General features: G+C 47.3%; 1 protein-coding gene across 2 annotated transcripts in view; it reads right to left on the reverse strand.

Moving 5' to 3' along the window:
* LOC134958390 (uncharacterized) overlaps positions 1-20,044 on the reverse strand; it is a 308,066-nt gene that overhangs the window by 188,256 nt on the left and 99,766 nt on the right. For both annotated transcript variants that reach the window (XM_063940954.1, XM_063940953.1), the window contains exons 9-11: positions 7,489-7,768; positions 1,701-1,861; positions 302-346 (exon numbers count right to left, since the gene is read on the reverse strand). In XM_063940954.1, the coding sequence (XP_063797024.1) occupies positions 302-346; positions 1,701-1,861; positions 7,489-7,768 (486 nt within the window). The remainder of the gene's footprint in view (positions 1-301; positions 347-1,700; positions 1,862-7,488; positions 7,769-20,044) is intronic.

Raw genomic sequence — 20,044 nt, forward strand, 5'->3', positions numbered from 1 at the left:
TGCCAGATGTGCCCTCATGCTGCCAGATATGCCCCACAGTGCCAAATGTGCCCTCATGCTGCCAGATATGCCCCACAGTGCCAGTTACTTACCCTGCGTCGCTCCCGGGGTTGTCTTCTGAAGGAGGGACACGGAGGGCACAGCGCGCGGCTCTCCTGTGTCCCTCCTGCGTCTCCGGCGGCAGCGGCGTGTGTGTGTTAAAGGAAGTGCCGGTTACTTATGAAATGAGGACACAATAATAGACACATTCTTACAGAGTTACCATAATGAACAGTGAATGATGCATGCAGCACATAAAGACCTTTATATTCTTCAGTCCCCAGGGGGTGAATAGACGTCCCAATTCCTGGAAGAACAAACACAAATGAGAAAAATAATCAAAAATTCCAGTCACACTGTGAGCATCTTTAGAAGCAAAAACCTGCTCAGTGTATCTTTAGAAATTACCATTGGATGCACCACTAAAACTTTCACCAGCCAGCCCCATGCTAGGTGCAGATTCTCATTTGGACTGGAGTGTGGCCTTTTATGTATGCGACTAAACGTCTGAGTACGCAACCAGTAATGCAGCCCTCCTGCGACCCTCCTGTGCAGTTGCCATGGGTTATGGCGATTCCTCAAAGTCAAATGGTTGCTATGCTGTGTCCTGAATGTTACCTGCTCTACTTTGGAGTCAGGCAACAGATAACAATCTCGTACTAGTCATAAAAGTTTGTGTGATACAACGTTTCATGCCTCCCTCCCCAAAATACCCGAACTTTCAGACAAGGTCAAGAGGTGTAAATACACTTGACCTTAAGTTAAGTTATTGGAACATCCCTTAATAGGACTTATGTATTTATCTGGTCTGACTCAGCCAGCCCCCCCCCCCCCCCAGCTCCCTATCTACTGGGGGGAAGTTACTTGGAAGTGAATGACTGATTCATTAATATCCAGCAACAAGATAGTTAAAATCTGAGGGCTGAGGCTGTTTCTTGGAGTGGCTGCCAAGGAATAAGAAGGAGCTGAATGCAGCATCCAGGGTCCACTCTTGAATAGAGTAGCTTCATGCTAAGAGAGGGGCCAGCTTCTGCTTCATGAGGTCTCTCCCCACAGATTCCCTGAACCTCAGAGTAAGACAATTTAGGGTTTTGACTGTATTTCTTTTTATTTACTTGAAGTTAATTGTTCATTCCGTAAATGTATGTCTTGTTATTTACACCCGTTTTTCCCTGTAAACTTAACTCTGGAGATATTTCTCATTAGATCCTAAAAATGTATCAGCGTATCTCTGTACTTCCTAAGAATTCATATGCCTGGAAAGGCCCATGCTATTTGGTTAGTATCTGGTGATCGCAGGAGCGCTATTCAATACTCAGCATGGTGGCAGATGAAGTAAAACCCATCTGTGTCAGGTTGACGTATCTGACTGCAGGCTGGGGCAGGGTGCTGTGACACCTCCAATATCATGCCCGTAAAATGGTGCCTCTCTGAGTGTCTGAATAGCAACCTCCCAGTCACTGCCTCCGACTGCTCAGAACATTTCTAATACATACATGGAGCGCATGCACAATGCAACTTTTCATCTACTTAGATGCATGGGAGTTAAAAAAACATACACCATTGCCTAAATATCGGCATTGTGTGGGCCCACAAATTTCTGTATTACAGTCATAAACTTTGATCAAATTACTGTTGCAATTATTTTTTATTTTCTTTACCTGCGTCTGGCTTATCGGATGGCAGAGCAAAGACTTGAACTTCACACAAGGTGAGGTACTCCTTGCGACCTGGGATAATTACAGAGACATATTGTCCTTCCATCCCGTGACAGGAGACGGAGAGCGTTTTTCCATCATCTATCCTGGAAATTACAGCGCACCTGGAATAGAAATGAGTAGCCACAGAATTAAGTTTAAACCCCTTTAAAAATTAAAAGCAACTAGCTGGTGGGCCCAGTTTCAACTGCGCAAAGGTTTGCTCTGCGGAACATTTTACCCCTTTAAACCCCCTTAGGAGTAAAAAAATCCCTGCTTAGTGGGTTACTGCAAATAACTGTCACAGTTTCCAGACCACCCAGCAGGTCACATATTCCAGATCACCCAGCATGTGCAAAGGGAGAGTTCATCAACTGTCACATTTTCCAGAGGACAACGGTGATGCATTGTAAATGGCAGGCGGAAGTTTTGCCACATAACTCAGAGACAAAGCAACCAATTACAACGCCATCCTGTGATATGTGATACGTTGTTATTGTTAGAATTTTGACATTAGGGTTAGGTTGTGGAGGAGATTCGGGTTAGGCTGCAAGTACGAGGATTAGTGTTAGGCGTGGAGGGGGGGGGTAGGCTGTGGGGGGGATAGGGTTAGCCTGCAAGTAGGAGGATTAGTGTTAGGCAGGGAAGGAGGGAGTTAGGCTGTGGGGGGAGGATAGGGTTAGGCTTCAAGTAGGAAGATTAGTGTTAGGCGGGGAAGGGGGGTTAGGCTGTGGGGGCAGGTTAGGGTTAGGCTGCTGGCGGGAGGGTTAGGCTGTGGAGGTAGGTTGGAGTTATGCTGCAAGGAGGAAGATCAGTGTTAGGAGAGGAATTAGGCTGTGGGGGGAGAGTAGAGTTAGGCTGCGGGCGAGAGGGTTAGACTGTAGGGGGAGGTTATGGATAGGCTGCGAGGAGGAGGATCAGTGTTAGGTGGGGAAGGAGGGAGTTAGGCTATGGGGGGGAGGTTATGGTTAGACCAGTGGCAATGAGAGGGAGGGAGCAGGAAGTCTTTACCTGGGCCTGTTTGAGCGGTGCGGGTCCTGCTGCCCCCTTTCCCCGTTGCAGACAGCAGGCAGAGAGGACTGGCTGCTGCTTTTTCAGCAGCCTCTCTTCCCCAGCACAGCACAAGCTGCTGTGTGCTGGGCTAAGTAGAGAGACAGCAGTCAACCTCTCTTCTGTGTGTGGTGGTGTACAGTGGGGAGGTAATCATGTAACACCCTGGGGTTGGCGGCGTGTCTAAGGGGTGGTCTTCAGTTTGCCGGCTGTCGGGATGCCGGCGCATAGTATACCGGCGCCGGAATCCCGACAGCTGGCATACCAACACTTTTTCTCCCTCTTGGGGGTCCACGACACCCCTAGAGGGAGAATAGATCGCGTGGCATGCGTAGTGTGCCACTGTGCCCGCAAGGGGCTCATTTGCGCTTGCCCAGCTGTCAGTATGCCGGCGGTCGGGATTCCGGCGCCAGTATGCTGGTCGCCGGGAGCCCGGCCACCGGCATACACTACTACATCCTGTCTAAGTGGTTGAGGGAGGTATCACATGTGTTGGGTGGCTATGTGACAGACCTTTCCCCTTGAAATGTTCTTCCCCATACCTTGGTTTGTAGTACCTTGCTCAGAGAGGTAGTATAGATTGATATGAACAAGAGTAAGTCAGAAATTTCAACAAGTGGTCTTATTATTAAATTGCAATGAACTCTGGATTGAGGATGATGATTGGTTAATCGTCAAAAATATTAGATAATCACAAGAAGAATAGGGCATAAAAATAAGATAGAGATAACAACTGACTACAGTTCAGATCACATTGGATCATTCAAAAATGCAAAAAAGACAATCAATCACGGATATTTGCGTATTACAATCACAAACTATAATGTGGTGATGAGAAGAGTAATGAGAAACACAATTTCACAATAACAGTTGCTAAGTTTCTAGCTCTCCCTAACCAATTTGTTAAAATCTTCACAGGCAAATAATGTTGGAGCTCTCTTTAAATCCTGTGGTGCCACAGTTTTGCAATGGGGGGAATGGCACATGTGAACAAGTAATCCTGAGTTAGTAAGTATGTCACTGTATCTCAGTCTTATTCAAAAAGGATGTAACTAGCAATGGTATTGTAGTGTCTTTTGACAAATAGTAGTAAGGGTTCCTTGGGCAAATAAATTCAGTGTTTTCCAGAAAAGTAACTCACTTTCACTTGCATAAATGGGGTGTGGAATGCATGACCAGTGGTCAGCATACCGACGACGAAGTCCCGGCAGCGGAATGCCAACTGGGGGAGCGCAACAAGCCCCTTGCGGGCTCGTCGCCATGGGTTCTATTCCCACTCTATGGGTGTCGTGGACACCCACGAGTGGGAATAGTCCCTGTTGGTCGGCATGCCGACTGTCGGGATTATGAGGGGGCGGGATGTAGGGGGAGGTATTGTGACCAGCGGCCTCCTGTCCACCGGTCACACAACTACATCCCACATAAATAACTTAATCTCTTTCTCTTCCACGATTACTTTATATCTCCCAACTGTACTTAATTCTGGAGTAGTTGTCTTAGCTATACTCAAACAGGGGCTGATTTGTAAGATGTTGCGCTGTAAGGCTGTGTTACACTGCTTGTTCCCTTTACACTGTGCAGCGTGTGACAAATTGGGCACTTAGTTAGCATTTTGTTTGCCTGTTGTTCATGACAATTACAGTCTCTGTGTACTCACTCAGAACTTCTATAGTAGAGGTGATTACTGGCTGGACCAGTTTCAGTGGTTCCTCACTGCATAAGATGGCCACTGTGTCCGCGCCTTTCAATAGACCTGGCAGTGTTCAGTCTCTGACTGCGACATCTCACACTCGCTCACCCGGCTTTCTGCTTCCTGGTAGCACCCTGCTGCTTCTGCTCTGCAGTGCGGCTCTCACCACCCAGTGTGACCATGTGGTTTGCATCCGTTATTCAGCTCCTGCTCTGCTCCTTACTCAGCGCATCCAGCACCTCCAACCACTTCCATGTGACTCCTCCTTCTTCTTCTTCCCACAAGGCTCCTCTCCTCCCAGACTGCCTTGTCCAATCTTCATTCAGCATCTGGCCACAATCACACCTGCCCCCACCACCCACCAAATCTAACATAGCCCCCCTCCACACACACACACACACACACACACACACACACACACACACACTCACCACCCTCTGCCTACGTGCGCAGCTGCCTTGCAGCCATTCATAAAGAATTTGTCATTATTTTGTAAGGAGACGGGCTGGTCAAACCTCCCCTGTTGGCCATGCCCACTCCCATTACTGGGCCCCGCAGTGCTGTCGGCTCCCCTGGGTTAGGCTGCAGGGACACAGAGTAGTTAGGTTGTGGGGGAGGCTGGTTAGGATTATGCTGCAAGGAGGATTGTCTTTGCAGCATAATCCCCCCTGCCTTCAAGCATGCACTCATCTCTCCTATTCTTAAAAAACCTACCCTTGATCCAAACACTCTCTCCAACTACCGACCCATCTCTCTCCTCCCTTTTGCCTCCAAACTCCTTGAGCGTATTGTCTACAACCGCCTTACTTCCTTTCTTTCCTCACACTCACTGCTTGACCCATTCCAGTCTGGCTTCCGTCCTCTCCACTCCATTTAAACTGCCCTTACAAAAGTATGCAATGACCTCCATGCTGCTAAATCTAAGGGACACTACTCTCTACTTATTCTACTTGATCTCTCTGCTGCTTTTGACACTGTGGACCATCCTCTCCTACTGTAAATCCTTCACTCCAATGGTCTGCGCGACACTGCCCTCTCTTGGCTGTCTTCCTACCTCTCTGACCGTTCATTCTCTGTCTCTTCTCATGACTCCACCTCCCCCTCACTTCCACTAACTGTAGGTGTACCCCAAGGTTCTGTCCTTGGTCCTCTCCTCTTCTCTCTCTATACGTCCTCACTAGGTAAGCTCATTAGTTCTTTTGGTTTCCAATATCATCTCTATGCTGATGACACCCAAATCTATCTTTCCTCTCCAGACCTCTCCCCTGCTCTCCTCACTCTTATCTCCAACTGTCTCTCTGCTACCTCTTCCTGGATGTCCCAGCGCTTTCTTCAACTTAACATGTCTAAGACTAAACTGATCATCTTTCCTCCCTCCCGCATAACCTCACCTCCTACAATCTCATTATCTATTGATGGCACTACTATATCCTCTTGCCCCCAAGTGCGCTGTCTTGGAGTAATCCTTGACTCCTCCCTCTCCTTCAAACCATACATTCAGCACCTCTCACAAACCTGCCGTTTTCATCTAAAAAATATTTCCAGGATCAGACCCTTTCTGACCCAGGATGCTACTAAGACTCTTATCCACTCACTGGTCATCTCCAGACTGGATTACTGTAATCTCCTCCTGACTGGCATTCCTGACAAACACCTCTCTCCACTCCAATCTATCCTCAATGCTGCTGCCCGGCTCATTTTCCTCACCAAACGCACTACGTCTACCTCTCCTCTCTTACTAGACCTTCACTGGCTCCCCTTCCCTTTCAGAATCCATTTCAAGCTTCTCACACTCGCTCACACAAAGCCCTCACCCACTCCTCTCCCATCTACATCTCTGATCTTATCTCCCTTTACATTCCCACACGTCCTCTTCGCTCTGCTAATGCACGACGACTTTCCTGCCTACGGATCACCTCCTCCCACTCCTACCTTCAAGATTTTTCACGTGCTGCACCACTTCTCTGGAATTCCCTACCTCTCCCCCTCAGACTCTCCACCTCTCTACAAAACTTCAAACGGGCTCTCAAGACCGACTTCTTCACCAAACCCAGCCAAATCTCATCCTAACCCTCTGTTCTACACTCTCCATGTACCCCATCTGTGTCACTCCTGTCTGTCTACCCCTCCCCTTTAGAATGTAAGCTCTTACGAGCAGGGCCCTCTTCCCTCATGTGCTTATCCTTTCTTACTTTAATAATCTTCAACTGCATCAACTCCAGCAGTCTTCTGCCACCTGATACTTATTCCAGTGTCATCTGCTGATGTAACTATGTTTATTTACCCTGTACTTGTCCTATACTGTCATCAACTGTAAGTTGCTGTTTTCCTGTTTGATTATTCATGTACTCTGTAATTGGGCGCTGCGGAACCCTTGTGGCGCCATATAAATAAAGGATAATAATAATAATAATAATAATAATTAAAAAAAATTAGTGTTAGGCTGCAGGGAAGGGGGGAGTTAGGCTGTGGTGGGAGGCTGGTTAGGATTATGCTGTAAGGAGGATTAGTGTTAGGCTGCAGGGAAGGGGGGAGTTAGGCTGTGGGGGGAGGTTATGGTCAGGCTGCAAGGAGGATGGTTAGTGTTAGGTTGTGGGGGGATGGGGGGTAGACACTAACACTAGAAGGAGGGATAGGGTAGTGATACGGGAGAACTCTAACCCGGAAGTCATAGTCACATGACCAACGGGACCTGGAATCCATGCTGAAGCTGCTACAGCCGCCGGGAGCAGGTAAGTCACTGCTGGGCCATCAGCAATGATACATCGACATTCTCATGTACATTTTATGAATTTCGACATTATGATTATATCATACCACACACAAGTGAACATGGTGCATATTGGAACCAGTGACAATGTTATGGGCAGATGGAAGATCCCCAAAAATACCAGTCATCTGGAGTGTGACTTTAAGGCTATGACCGAGGTGGATAAAGGGACTGAGGAAATGCCAATGCAAAAACAGGTTCATGAATTAAGCAGTTTACAGTATATACCGCAAGAATATTACCTTGGATTATTTTTTAAAGTCTCTTTAGAGTTTCCAACACGAATCTCTGCTCCATTAAGTCTTTCCCCACAGCAGTCACCTCGGTTGGTAACAGCAATGGAGAAAATCCTCATTACTGATCTCAGGTCCAGTGTCCACCAAGGTTCTAAATCGTTATTAGTATGTGAGCACTTAAACATATGGTTCCCCAGAGAGCCATCAGATGCATTTTTAGCTGCGTAGTTAGAAGGTTCATAGTTACTGGACTCTGACGCAATTCCTTGCTGAGCCATGTTGGGAGCTGAAATATTGAACATTAAACAAAGTTAGCTTTCATTTTTCTATAGAAACAGTAGAGTACAGGTAAGGTCCAGTTTACAGAGAAAGGGATTGTTTTCATCTGAAGAGTACACTCTTTCTCTAAACACTGGGGGTAATTCAAACCTGATTACTACTGTGAGTTTTCGCACAGCGGGCGATCAGATCTGAACTGCGCATGTGTATGCGTTGCAATGTTCCGGCGCATAGGACGACTGCACCAGTGACGGTATGGTGCAAAAAATCCAAACGCACGGGCGTTCGCAAGGTGATTGACAGGAAGAGGACGTTTGTGGGTGGCAACTGACGATTTTGTCCGGAAAAACGCAGGAGGGACCAAGTGTTTTGAGGGAGGGTGTCTGACGACAGCTCCGGCTTCGATCAGCATGAAGCAAACGCAGCGGCTGAGTAAGTCCTGGGCAGTACAGAGACTGCACAAACTGATGTTTGTGCAGGTCTACTACAAAATTGAACACACACTTACACACACCATATATCCTCCCCTTGCAGGCGGCGACTATCTGATCACAGGGATGCAAAAAACGCACCCTAGCGATCAGGTCTGAATTACCCCCATAAATACAACACAAGGTTAATGAATTGTAGTTTATGGATCTGAACGATCCCATTGATTAATGTACAAGGGCGGTAATTCCAAGTTGATCGCAGCAGGAATTTTGTTGGCAGTTGGGCAAAACCATGTGCACTGCAGGGGAGGCAGATATAACATGTGCAGAGAGAGTTAGATTTGGGTGGGGTGTGTTCAATCTGCAATCTAATTTGCAGTGTAAAAATAAAGCCGCCAGTATTTACCCTGCACAGAAATAAAATAACCCACCCATATCTAACTCTCTCTGCACATGTTATATCTGCCTCCCCTGAAGTGCACATGGGGGGTAATTCCAAGTTGATCGCAGCAGGAAATTTTTTAGCAGTTGGGCAAAACCATGTGCACTGCAGGGGGGGGGGGGGCAGATATAACATTTGCAGAGAGAGTTAGATGTGGGTGGGTTATTTTGTTTCTATGCAGGGTAAATACTGGCTGCTTTATTTTTACACTGCAATTTAGATTGCAGATTGAACTCACCACACCCAAATCTAACTCGCTCTGCACATGTTATATCTGCGTTACCTGCAGTGCACATGGTTTTGCCCAACTGCTAACCAAATTCCTGCTGCGATCAACTTGGAATTACCCCCATGGTTTTGCCCAATTGCTAACAAACTTGAAGCTGCGATCAACTCAGAATTACCCCTATGGTTTGTCCAACTGCTAACAAAATTCCTGCTGAGATCAACTTGGAATTACCCCCAATAAATGTAATGAAACAGTTTTGATTTTCCTTTGTAGAGTTCGGATTTCATAGTTTTTCATCAGGAAATGAAGGGCTGGCTATGGTTCATTAGGTAGACAGTAAAAAGGTCAACAGTGTCTAGGTCGACCCCAAAAGGTCGACTTGCAAAAGGCTGACGATTCCCAAACGTAGTTCACGTGAATGGTAAAGTTTGAAAACGTTATAAAAATGAAAAAAATTGTGAAAAACTCATGTCAACTATATGCTGTGTTGATCATTGTCATGTCGACCTAAAGACCATGTCGACCTAAAGACCGGATACCACAAGGGCTTTATTCAGCAACAATGTCAATGTTGCTCCAAATATTTTCACACAACTTTGACACAATAATGGCCCTCATTCCGAGTTGATCGCTCGTTCTTTTTCATCGCATCGCAGTGAAAATCCGCTTAGTACGCATGCGCAATGTTCGCACTGCGACTGCGCCAAGTTATTTTGCTAAGAAGAAAGTATTTTTACTCACGTCTTTTTCTTCGCTCCGGCGATCGTAGTGTGATTGACAGGAAATGGGTGTTACTGGGCGGAAACACAGCGTTTTAGGGGCGTGTGGCTGAAAACGCTACCGTTTCCGGAAAAAACGCAGGAGTGGCCGGAGAAACGGGGGAGTGGTTGGGCGAACGTTGGGTGTGTTTGTGACGTCAAACCAGGAACGACAAGCACTGAACTGATCGCACAGGCAGAGTAAGTGTGGAGCTACTCTAAAACTGCTAAGTAGTTTGTGATCGCAATATTGCGAATACATCGGTCGCAATTTTAAGAAGCTAAGATACACTCCCAGTAGGCGTAGACTAAGCGTGTGTAACTCTGCTACATTCGCCTTGCGACCGATCAACTCGGAATGAGGGCCAATCTTTTCTCCTCCATTTTTTCCCTGTTATTCAGGAAAAATGTTGTCAGGGACAGCGGTTGCGTTAACCACTGTCAGTAGCGCCTGCTCTGCGCATCTGCGCACAACATATGCATAGCGTTACATAAAGTAATCTTTTATGCATTTTTCCAGCCCTCTCTTCATCCCTGCTTTGTTTCTCATCATCAGCCCCCGCATGACCGTAACCTTCTTCTGGTTGCTCTAAGTCTTCACATGCTCTGGCTCCTCTCTCTTTCAGTGGCGTGATATAAAGATGTCATGCGCCAAGGCATAAAAATCTTATTGCGCAGCGGAAGCAAGCAGGTCCCCCTTCTCTGTCCAAGTGCCCTGGCCCGGGGCTCCAATCCCTGCAGCCCTTCTCATCGTGGCCTTTCAATATAATTTTCTTGTTATGCAAATTACACTTTTGTTTTCTTAAAAAGGATCAGAATATAGGGCCTAATTCAGACCTGATCGCAGCAGCCAAATCTTTCTCTAATGCGCAAAACCTGTTGGCAGAGTGTTGCGGTTTCGGAGAGGGATGTTAGTCCACACAATCACCAGGATGATTGGTTTATTCAGATAACAGAGATAACAGCATGTAGTATATAGAAGATGTTCTGCAGCAGCAGGAACTCTCAGTATACATGAGAAACTGTACAGCGTTAACACAGCGTATTGGTACACACAGGATGTGGCTGCGGGGTAGACAAAGTCACACACTGAGGAGAGAAGAAGCTGAACATCAGTGCAGTTGTCATTCCCAGGAAGAACTCTCTCTGACTGTGAGGAAGCTAAGCACCTCCTCCTGCACTGAGCTGACACTAGGAGGGAAAACACTAGAGCAGTGAAGCTGCCTCTAGTGCTGGGAACGGAGACAGACGCAGAGTGAGCCACTGTCTAACACCCCCCCCTCGCTCAAAGATGTCTCCGGTTACATACATTTGCATAACACTTTATAAAAAAAAATTCTCAATCAAGTTTTCCTGTAACCGAAAATACATTAATAAAGCATGGTAAGCAAACAGTAAAACAAATCAACATTTCTCAAAAGTATTCCAGTCCACATTTTATCATGAACATATTCAGCAAGTGTGATGACAGTCCCTTTGTCAACATATCAGCAGTATTGCTCTCGCTTGCTATTGTTATGATTCCAGCACTCCTGACCGGAGGAGATTTTATGACAAGGACCAGAGCGCTGGAATGGAATGCAGGTAACGGGAGCAGGAAGACTAGTTGCCCCTGGCGCCCTAACTCTATTGTCTCACCCGTGCTATCGGAAATCCCCTGCGAGACTATGGTTTCTTGAGCCCCTGGCAGCCACGTTTGAAGGGCGGATTATGTCTGCCCAACTCCGGTGCCCCCCGGTCTTAGTGAGAGACAAAGGGAAATCCGAGGCAGGATGATAACAAGAGGACCTCTGACTGACAACAGGCCAGGGGCAACAAGCTAACTAACAAAACCTGAAGTATGTGCGGAAACCCGCCAGGGAAAAGGACAACCAAAATCCACTTGTCCAATACTCCTACCCAGCACCGCCGGATACCAGAGTGGACCTGTGGAAGCGGAACCCTCCACGAAATGCTCCAAAACACAAATAATAAATAATAAAGCGGACAAGCCGCAACACACAGCAAAGCCGCGACTCACGAACACCACTGGATCTTATATGGTGATTAATCTGGACTCCAGGAATAAGATGACAAATTCCGAGTTCTGGACTTCCGAATACTGGAATGACCGGATACAGCAAGACTGGAACAGACTCTCAGCAAACAAACCGAGACAGCATGCAGGAAGCTATTACCGGCGTCTGTGAGAAGTCCAGAGAGTGCATATAAACAGGAGTCCTCCAATCAGGTGCTTGACAGGGCTAATTACCTACATGCCGTGCAGCTGCCTTGCTGCACGGCCAGGAAACAGGTGTGGGTTCATTAGACTTTGGACCCAGCAACGGGGAACGCGGTCAGTCAGTGGCGTCCCCGTTGCTAGGGTCCGTGCGGCTCCGTGCGCCCGGCGTCTAGCGTTGCCAGGGAGCCGGCGGCTGTCTGCATACGGCGTCCCTGGTTGCTAGGCGCCGGGCCGCACCGACGAGCGGACCCCGGCGCCTAACAGTACCCCCCCCCCTTGAGGAGGGGTCAAGGAACCCCTAAAGCCAGGCTTCCAAGGAAATTCCCGAAAAAATGCCCTCTTGAGCCTTGGGGCATGAAGATCCTTATCCAGGACCCAGGACCTTTCCTCTGGACCATAACCTCTCCAGTGAACCAGAAAATAAAGCCGGCCCTTGGACAACTTGGAATCGAGAACCTTCTCCACCAGGAACTCCTGTTGTCTCTGTACGTCCACTGGAGATCTTCCCTGAGAGATCTTCCGAGGAAATTTACTGGAAGAAATGTATGGTTTCAACAGGGAGCAATGAAACGTATTACCAATCCGAAGAGATTTTGGTAAACGTAACCGGAAAGCAACTGGGTTAACTTTTTTAATGATATGAAATGGTCCAATAAATTTGGGTCCCAACCTAGCTGAAGATTGTCGAAGTCTAATGTTACGAGTCGACAACCATACCCTATCTCCCACCTTAAAATTGCAAGGACGTCGGAGCCGGTCAGAAAAATTTTTCTCTCGAAAGGCCGCTTTTCTGAGAGCAAGGTGCACTTTTTTCCAAATGGCTCTGAGATGGGAGGTTAAGGTTAGCGAAGAAACTGAGGAATGTTGAAAAAAAGAATTAGCTCTGGGGTGAAAACCAAAAACTGAAAAGAATGGAGACACGTTGGTGGAGGAATGACAAGAATTATTGTAAGCAAACTCCGCCAATGGAAGAAACTCGGACCAATCATTCTGGAGTTTGGCTGAGTACAAATGCAAATACTGTTTCAATGATTGGTTAACTCGCTCGGTTTGCCCGTTGGACTGTGGGTGGTAACCAGATGTTAATGACAATCTCATCTTTAATGAAGCACAAAAACACTTCCAGAACTGTGCAATGAATTGTGGACCCCGATCAGAAACAATATCAGTGGGCAACCCATGAAGTCTGAAAACATGGCGGAGAAGCAACACTGCCAATCCTTGGGCAGATGGCAGTCGGGGAAGGGCAATGAAATGAGCCATCTTGCTAAAACGGTCTACTACCACCCAAATGACTCTGCATCCAGCTGAAAGGGGAAGGTCCACCACAAAATCCATGGAAATATGAGACCATGGCCTGAGAGGGACATTCAAGGGCATAAGTTGCCCGATAGGCAAGGAACGGGGAACCTTATGCTGTGCACAAACCTGACATGAAGAAACAAACTCCTTAACGTCTTTAGAAAGACCAGGCCACCATACTGAGCGGGAGACTAGCTCCAATGTCTTAGAGATTCCTGGATGCCCGGAAACTTTGTTATCATGGAACTCAGTCAAACCAGTAGCTCTCAAGAACTCAGGGACGTAAAGACGACCAGCAGGAGTATTTCCAGGAGCTTGGTATTGAAGCTGTTTTAACTGGGTAAATAAATCTTGTGTGAGGCCTGTCCAAATGACTGAAGATGGAAGTATGGGAGTAACAGGACTGTTATCATGAATCGGAAGAAAACTGCGTGACAGAGCATCTGCCTTGGTATTCTTGGAACCTGGCCTGAAAGTTATAATAAATTTGAAACGAGTAAAGAACAGAGCCCAACGAGCCTGCCGGGCATTCAGCCGCTTAGCTGATTCGATGTATTGCAGATTCTTATGGTCAGTCAATACTGAAATGGTATGTGTTGCTCCCTCCAGCCAATGCCTCCACTCCTCGAAAGCCCATTTTATTGCCAGTAATTCCCGGTTACCAACGTCATAGTTGGATTCAGCGGAGGAGAATTTCCTGGACATAAAGGCACAAGGATGTAGTTCCTGAGACTCTGGATCCTTTTGAGATAGTATAGCCCCTACTCCAACCTCCGAGGCATCAACCTCCACAACGAAGGGCAATCCTGGATTGGGATGTCTGAGGACTGGAGCCGAGACAAAAGCTTGTTTCAAGGCCCGAAAGGACAACTCCGCTTCACGCGACCAGTTGGTAGGATCCGCTCCTTTCTTTGTCAGGGCCACAATGGGAGCAACCAGGTCGGAAAAAGAATGAATCAACCTCCTGTAATAATTCGCAAACCCTAAAAAACGCTGAATTGCTTTTAAATTGGTGGGTTGCGCCCAACTAAGGATGGCCTGGAGCTTCTTTGGTTCCATGAAAAATCCCCGAGGGGAAATAATGTATCCTAAAAAAGATACCTCCGTGACATGAAACTCGCATTTCTCCAGTTTGGCATATAGATGATTCTCACGTAACTTTTGAAGAACCTGACGCACCTGGGTAACATGTTGTTCAATAGAGTCAGAATAAATCAGGATGTCGTCTAAGTAAACGACCACAAATTTCCCTAGGAAGTCACGGAGCACATCGTTAATGAGGTCCTGGAAAACTGCTGGAGCGTTAGACAAGCCGAACGGCATCACTAGGTACTCGTAGTGACCTGACTGAGTACTGAAGACTGTCTTCCACTCATCTCCGGACCTGATTCGGATGAGGTTATACGCTCCTCTTAGATCAATTTTGGAAAAAATCACAGCCGAACGCAGCTGATCAAAGAGGACAGAAATCAGCGGCAGAGGATAAGTATTTTTAACTGAGATTTTATTTAGGGCTCTATAGTCAATGCCAGGTCTGAGCGAGCCATCCTTTTTCTCCACAAAGAAGAAGCCTGCACTTAAAGGAGATTTAGATGGCCTAATAAATCCTTTCCCTAGGCTCTCTTTAACATAGTCATTCATGGCCGCAGTTTCTGGCCCGGATAAAGCATATAACCTTCCCTTTGGCAATGCGGCACCAGGAATTAGCTCAATGGCGCAATCATAAGGCCGATGGGGAGGCAGAATGTCTGCATTGCCCTTGGAGAACACATCAGCAAACTCCTGGTACTCCACGGGAATTAGTTCAGGAATGGCAGCAGCTATTCTGACTGGAAACGAAATACATTCCTTATCACAGAAGGCACCCCATTGAGAAATCTCCCCTGACCGCCAATCAATGGTGGGATTGTGAAAGGCCAGCCAAGGGTGACCCAGAACCACTGGAACTGCTGGGCAATGGGTAAGGAAGAACTCAATTTTTTCAGAATGAAGAGCTCCTACCGTAAGTAGTACAGGGGGTGTGCAGAGGGAGATAACCCCATTGGACAGTGAACTCCCATCTAAGCCATGCATGGTGACACACCTACCCAAAGATAACTGAGGAATGCCTAAGGCCTTAGCCCAAGTTAAATCCATAAAGTTTCCTGCGGCTCCACTGTCGACAAAAGCCGACACCGAGGAACTGAGGCTGCCAAAGGAAACCTTAGCTGGGACTAAAAGGGAGTTATTCGAGGAGATAAGCTGCAGACCTAGGTGAACCCCCTCACAATTCACCTGGTCAAGGCGTTTCCCGACTTATTCGGACAATTACGAGCAAAATGTCCCTTACCCCCACAGTACAAACAAAGACCAGAGTTTTGCCTTCTGGCTCTCTCTTCAGGAGACAACCGGGAGAGACCCATCTGCATGGGCTCCTCTATGTCCTCAGGGATGGAATATACACACGGAGATGACCTGACCGATACTCCTTTTTCAGCCTTCCGCTCTCTGAGACGACAATCAATCTTAATAGAAAGCTCCATGAGTTTATCGAGAGTCTCAGGAGCGGGATACTGGAGGAGACTGTCTTTAATAGATTCTGATAAGCCGAGGCGAAACTGACTGCGAAGGGCTGGGTCATTCCAGCCACAGTCGTTCGACCACCGGCGAAACTCCGTACAATAAACCTCTGCAGGATTCCTACCCTGTCTGAGAGCGCGCAATTGACCTTCAGCGGATGCCTCTCTATCAGGGTCATCATATAACAGTCCTAAAGACCCCAAAAAAGCGTCTACTGACAACAACACCGGATCATCTGCTTTTAAACCAAATGCCCAAGTCTGGGGATCCCCCTGGAGCAAAGAAATAATAATCCCGAGCCGCTGAGATTCAGTACCCGAGGAGATCGGTCTTAAACGAAAATAAAGTTTACAGGATTCTTTAAAATTAAAAAACTCTTTTCTATCACCAGAAAAACGGTCAGGCAAATGCATTTTTGGTTCAGGAACTACCCTCGGGGAAGTTCGTAAAAGATCTTCCTGCGACTTCACCCGAAGGGAAAGATCCTGAACCATCTGAGTAAGTTCTTGAATCTGACTAAGAGCTGACCAGGATTTGGTCCTAACCCTGTTGGATTCATGAGGCCGACAATTTCTTACAAAAACTGAGTAAGAAAAAAATTAAACTCCGTTTAATTTTAAGTTTTGGTATGGCCGGTAATAATGTTATGATTCCAGCACTCCTGACCGGAGGAGATTTTATGACAAGGACCAGAGCGCTGGAATGGAATGCAGGTAACGGGAGCAGGAAGACTAGTTGCCCCTGGCGCCCTGACTCTATTGTCTCACCCGTGCTATCGGAAATCCCCTGCGAGACTATGGTTTCTTGAGCCCCTGGCAGCCACGTTTGAAGGGCGGATTATGTCTGCCCAACTCCGGTGCCCCCCGTCTTAGTGAGAGACAAAGGGAAATCCGAGGCAGGATGATAACAAGAGGACCTCTGACTGACAACAGGCCAGGGGCAACAAGCTAACTAACAAAACCTGAAGTATGTGCGGAAACCCGCCAGGGAAAAGGACAACCAAAATCCACTTGTCCAATACTCCTACCCAGCACCGCCGGATACCAGATTGGACATGTGGAAGCGGAACCCTCCGCGAAATGCTCCAAAACACAAATAATAAATAATAAAGCGGACAAGCCGCAACACACGGCAAAGCCGCGATTCACGAACACCACTGGATGTTATATGGTGATTAATCTGGACTCCAGGAATAAGATGACAAATTCCGAGTTCTGGACTTCCGAATACTGGAATGACCGGATACAGCAAGACTGGAACAGACTCTCAGCAAACAGAGACAGCATGCAGAAAGCTATTACCGGCGTCTGTGAGAAGTCCAGAGAGTGCATATAAACAGGAGTCCTCCAATCAGGTGCTTGACAGGGCTAATTACCTACATGCCGTGCAGCTGCCTTGCTGCACGGCCAGGAAACAGGTGTGGGTTCATTAGACTCTGGATCCAGCAACGGGGAACGTGGTCAGTCGGTGGCGTCCCCGTTGCTAGGGTCCGTGCGGCTCCGTGCGCCCGGCGTCTAGCGTTGCCAGGGAGCCGGCGGCTGTCCGCGTACGGCGTCCCTGGTTGCTAACAGCTATGTAATCCACATTGACAGACTTGTTTTCCACTAACTCATGGATAAAGTGGTGTCTAATGGCAATGTGTTTGTTTGGACCGTCCATAATGTTTGGTGCTGGAAGACAAATCAATTTCTCCCTTGTTATCACACACAATGTTGATAGTCTCACTGTGATAAAGAAGGCTAAGCTCATATAAAGTCTCCTTCACCCATAGAGCTTCTTTTGCAGTTTCTGTAAGTGCCATGTACTCTGCCTCAGTGGTGGATAGGGCAACAGTGGGTTGCTTTCTGCTCGCCCAGATGATGGCTGTGCCCAGTGGCGGATTGGGACGGCGGGACTCCGGGACAGTTTGCTGGTCGGCCGGGTCCCTTGCTCCTCTGAATAGCTCTTCTCCCCCAATGATGGGCTGAAACATAAAACCACGGCTGCCGTGATTGGAGCTTCTGTGCATGCGCAGAAGTTCATTCAGCCCGAAGCTGTGGTGATGTGCTGCCTTTCACACTGTGCCGCAAGGACGTAGTGCCGCCTCCCCCAGCTCCCGCACGCTGGATACTTGCAGAGCAGTCTCTCCTGCACCGTGCAGGTAACACTGACTGGTACACTGTAGTGTGGGAGAGCTCTGGCGGCCCCCGCTGGGGTATATGCAGTTAATGAGCAAAGAGGCGGGTGCAGAAGTGTCCAGGCAATGAGGTAAGAGGAGGTTGGTGGGGAAGGGGCGGAGGAAGGGGGGGACTCACCATGGGAGCACACACTATCCTGGGCACTTCTGGGTGGTTATCACTATACCCTGGTTCCCTAGTCTACCTGTCACCGGGTCTCACACCAATAAGTGAAAGACTCCCACTCTCACACTGCAGGGGACATACATCTCTATCTGAGAGTATACAGCGCGTCTACACTCTGGGGGCTATTCAGTGATGGATGCATCCACTACATTCGCTTGCATCGCTCATGTCTATATGGTCTGCACACATGCACCGGCCACATCGCATGTGCGTGACCTTTCACCTTCACCTGGAAGGATGCAATCGCATGGTGATTGACAGCGGCATCCATCGGGGGTCGTTAACGCAGCATTTGGTGGGTGTGATCTGGACAAAGCAGGCATGTCTGGACCATTTTCGATGTGGCTGTGACGTCACACGCAACCGCTCCGAGAGACCTGGAGTAATGTGTAAAAGGGGGCTCTGCATGGAATAATGCGTTACTAGGGCTCTACCTGGAGTAATGTTTAAAAGGGGCCTCTTCCTGGCGTGATGTAAATAAGGAGCTCTACCTGGTGCAAGGTGTATAACGTGCTCTACCTGGTGCAATGTGTATAACGTGCTCATCCTGGTGCAATATGTATAATGTGCTTTACCTGGTGCAATGTGTATAATGTGCTCTGCCTGTCGCAAAGTGTGTAGCGTGCTCTACCTGGCGCAAAGTGTAGAACGTGCTCTATCTGGCACAATATGTATAACATGCTCTACCTGGCGCAGTGTGTATAGTAGGTTCTACCTGGTGCAATGTGTATAAGCGGCACTACTGTGTGGTGTAATGTGAATTGGCACTATTATGTGGCCACGCCCCTTCCACACAAAGCCACACCCCTAAAATTTTGGCATGCACTTTCTGTACCTGCCTATGATCAGGCCTTCTGAGCAATAATCCTGCGCACATGACAGACTCCACCCCCTCAACAGGCCCCACACCCATTAAGGCTGCTTCCATAAATTTCCCAGGCTGGTTTTTGATCCCAATCCGCCCCTGGCTGTGCCTGCCAAAATGTATCCCATGTAGGAACGACAGTCATCCTCATCTGATCCCCAATCGGCATCACAGACAGTTTACAAAGTCTTACCTTTTGACTTTGTAAACATCATCTTTAATGAACTTGTACCTTTAAAGTACCTTAAGATTCTTTTGACTGCAATCTAGTGTTGCCTCCCAGGGTTAATTGCAAACTGGCTTGACCGGCTCACTGTATGTGTGACATCGGGGCGAGTCGCATACAGTACATAAAGCTACCAACTGCATTTTGATAAGGAATCTCTTTTATTTCCTCTATCTTCTCCTGGCTAATTAGTGACATGGCCTTTACCATCTTGATGCTTTTGTCAATAGGAATGCTCACTGGTTTTGCCTCAGACATTCCATACTTGGGAATTATTGCTTCAATATATGCCTGTTGATCAATTGTAACAGTCCCATCTTAATTCTCATGCCTAACAAATGATCTGAAATCCTTTAGCTTGAATCTTTGTTTCAGCTGCTGTTTTGCAGCAGTAATGTGCTCTTCTTGTCCTGCTAACAATAGATCATCCACATACACAAATATGATTAACCGCTTTTTTTTTCTATAGTTTTGTGATATAGGCAGTGATCAGTCTCTGACCTAACAAAGTTCATCTCTAGCAGCACAGCATCCAGCTTTACATACCAACAACGACCACTTTGCTTTAGGCCGTACAAAGATTTCTTTAAGAGGCAAACTTTTCCCTCTTGGAACATACTCTCATCATAATGTTCAGCTGGTTCCATGTAAATCTCCTCAATTAACTGTCCATTTAAGAATGCAGAATCAAAGTCTAACTGGTATAACAATAAATAATGAAGTGTAGCAATGGCAATAACGAACTTTAAGGTGCTGTACCTTGCGACAGGCGAAAAGATCTCCCGGATCCTGGATTTTGGTGTATATCCTTTAGCAACAAGGCAGGCTTTATAATGAGCAATAGTCTCATCTGCATTCAGCTTTCTGCAAAAGATGCACTTGTTCTTGATTGTCTTACGGTTATTCGA

Source organism: Pseudophryne corroboree, chromosome 9 (genome assembly GCF_028390025.1).
Source record: "Pseudophryne corroboree isolate aPseCor3 chromosome 9, aPseCor3.hap2, whole genome shotgun sequence".
Classification (NCBI taxonomy): Eukaryota; Metazoa; Chordata; class Amphibia; order Anura; family Myobatrachidae; genus Pseudophryne; species Pseudophryne corroboree.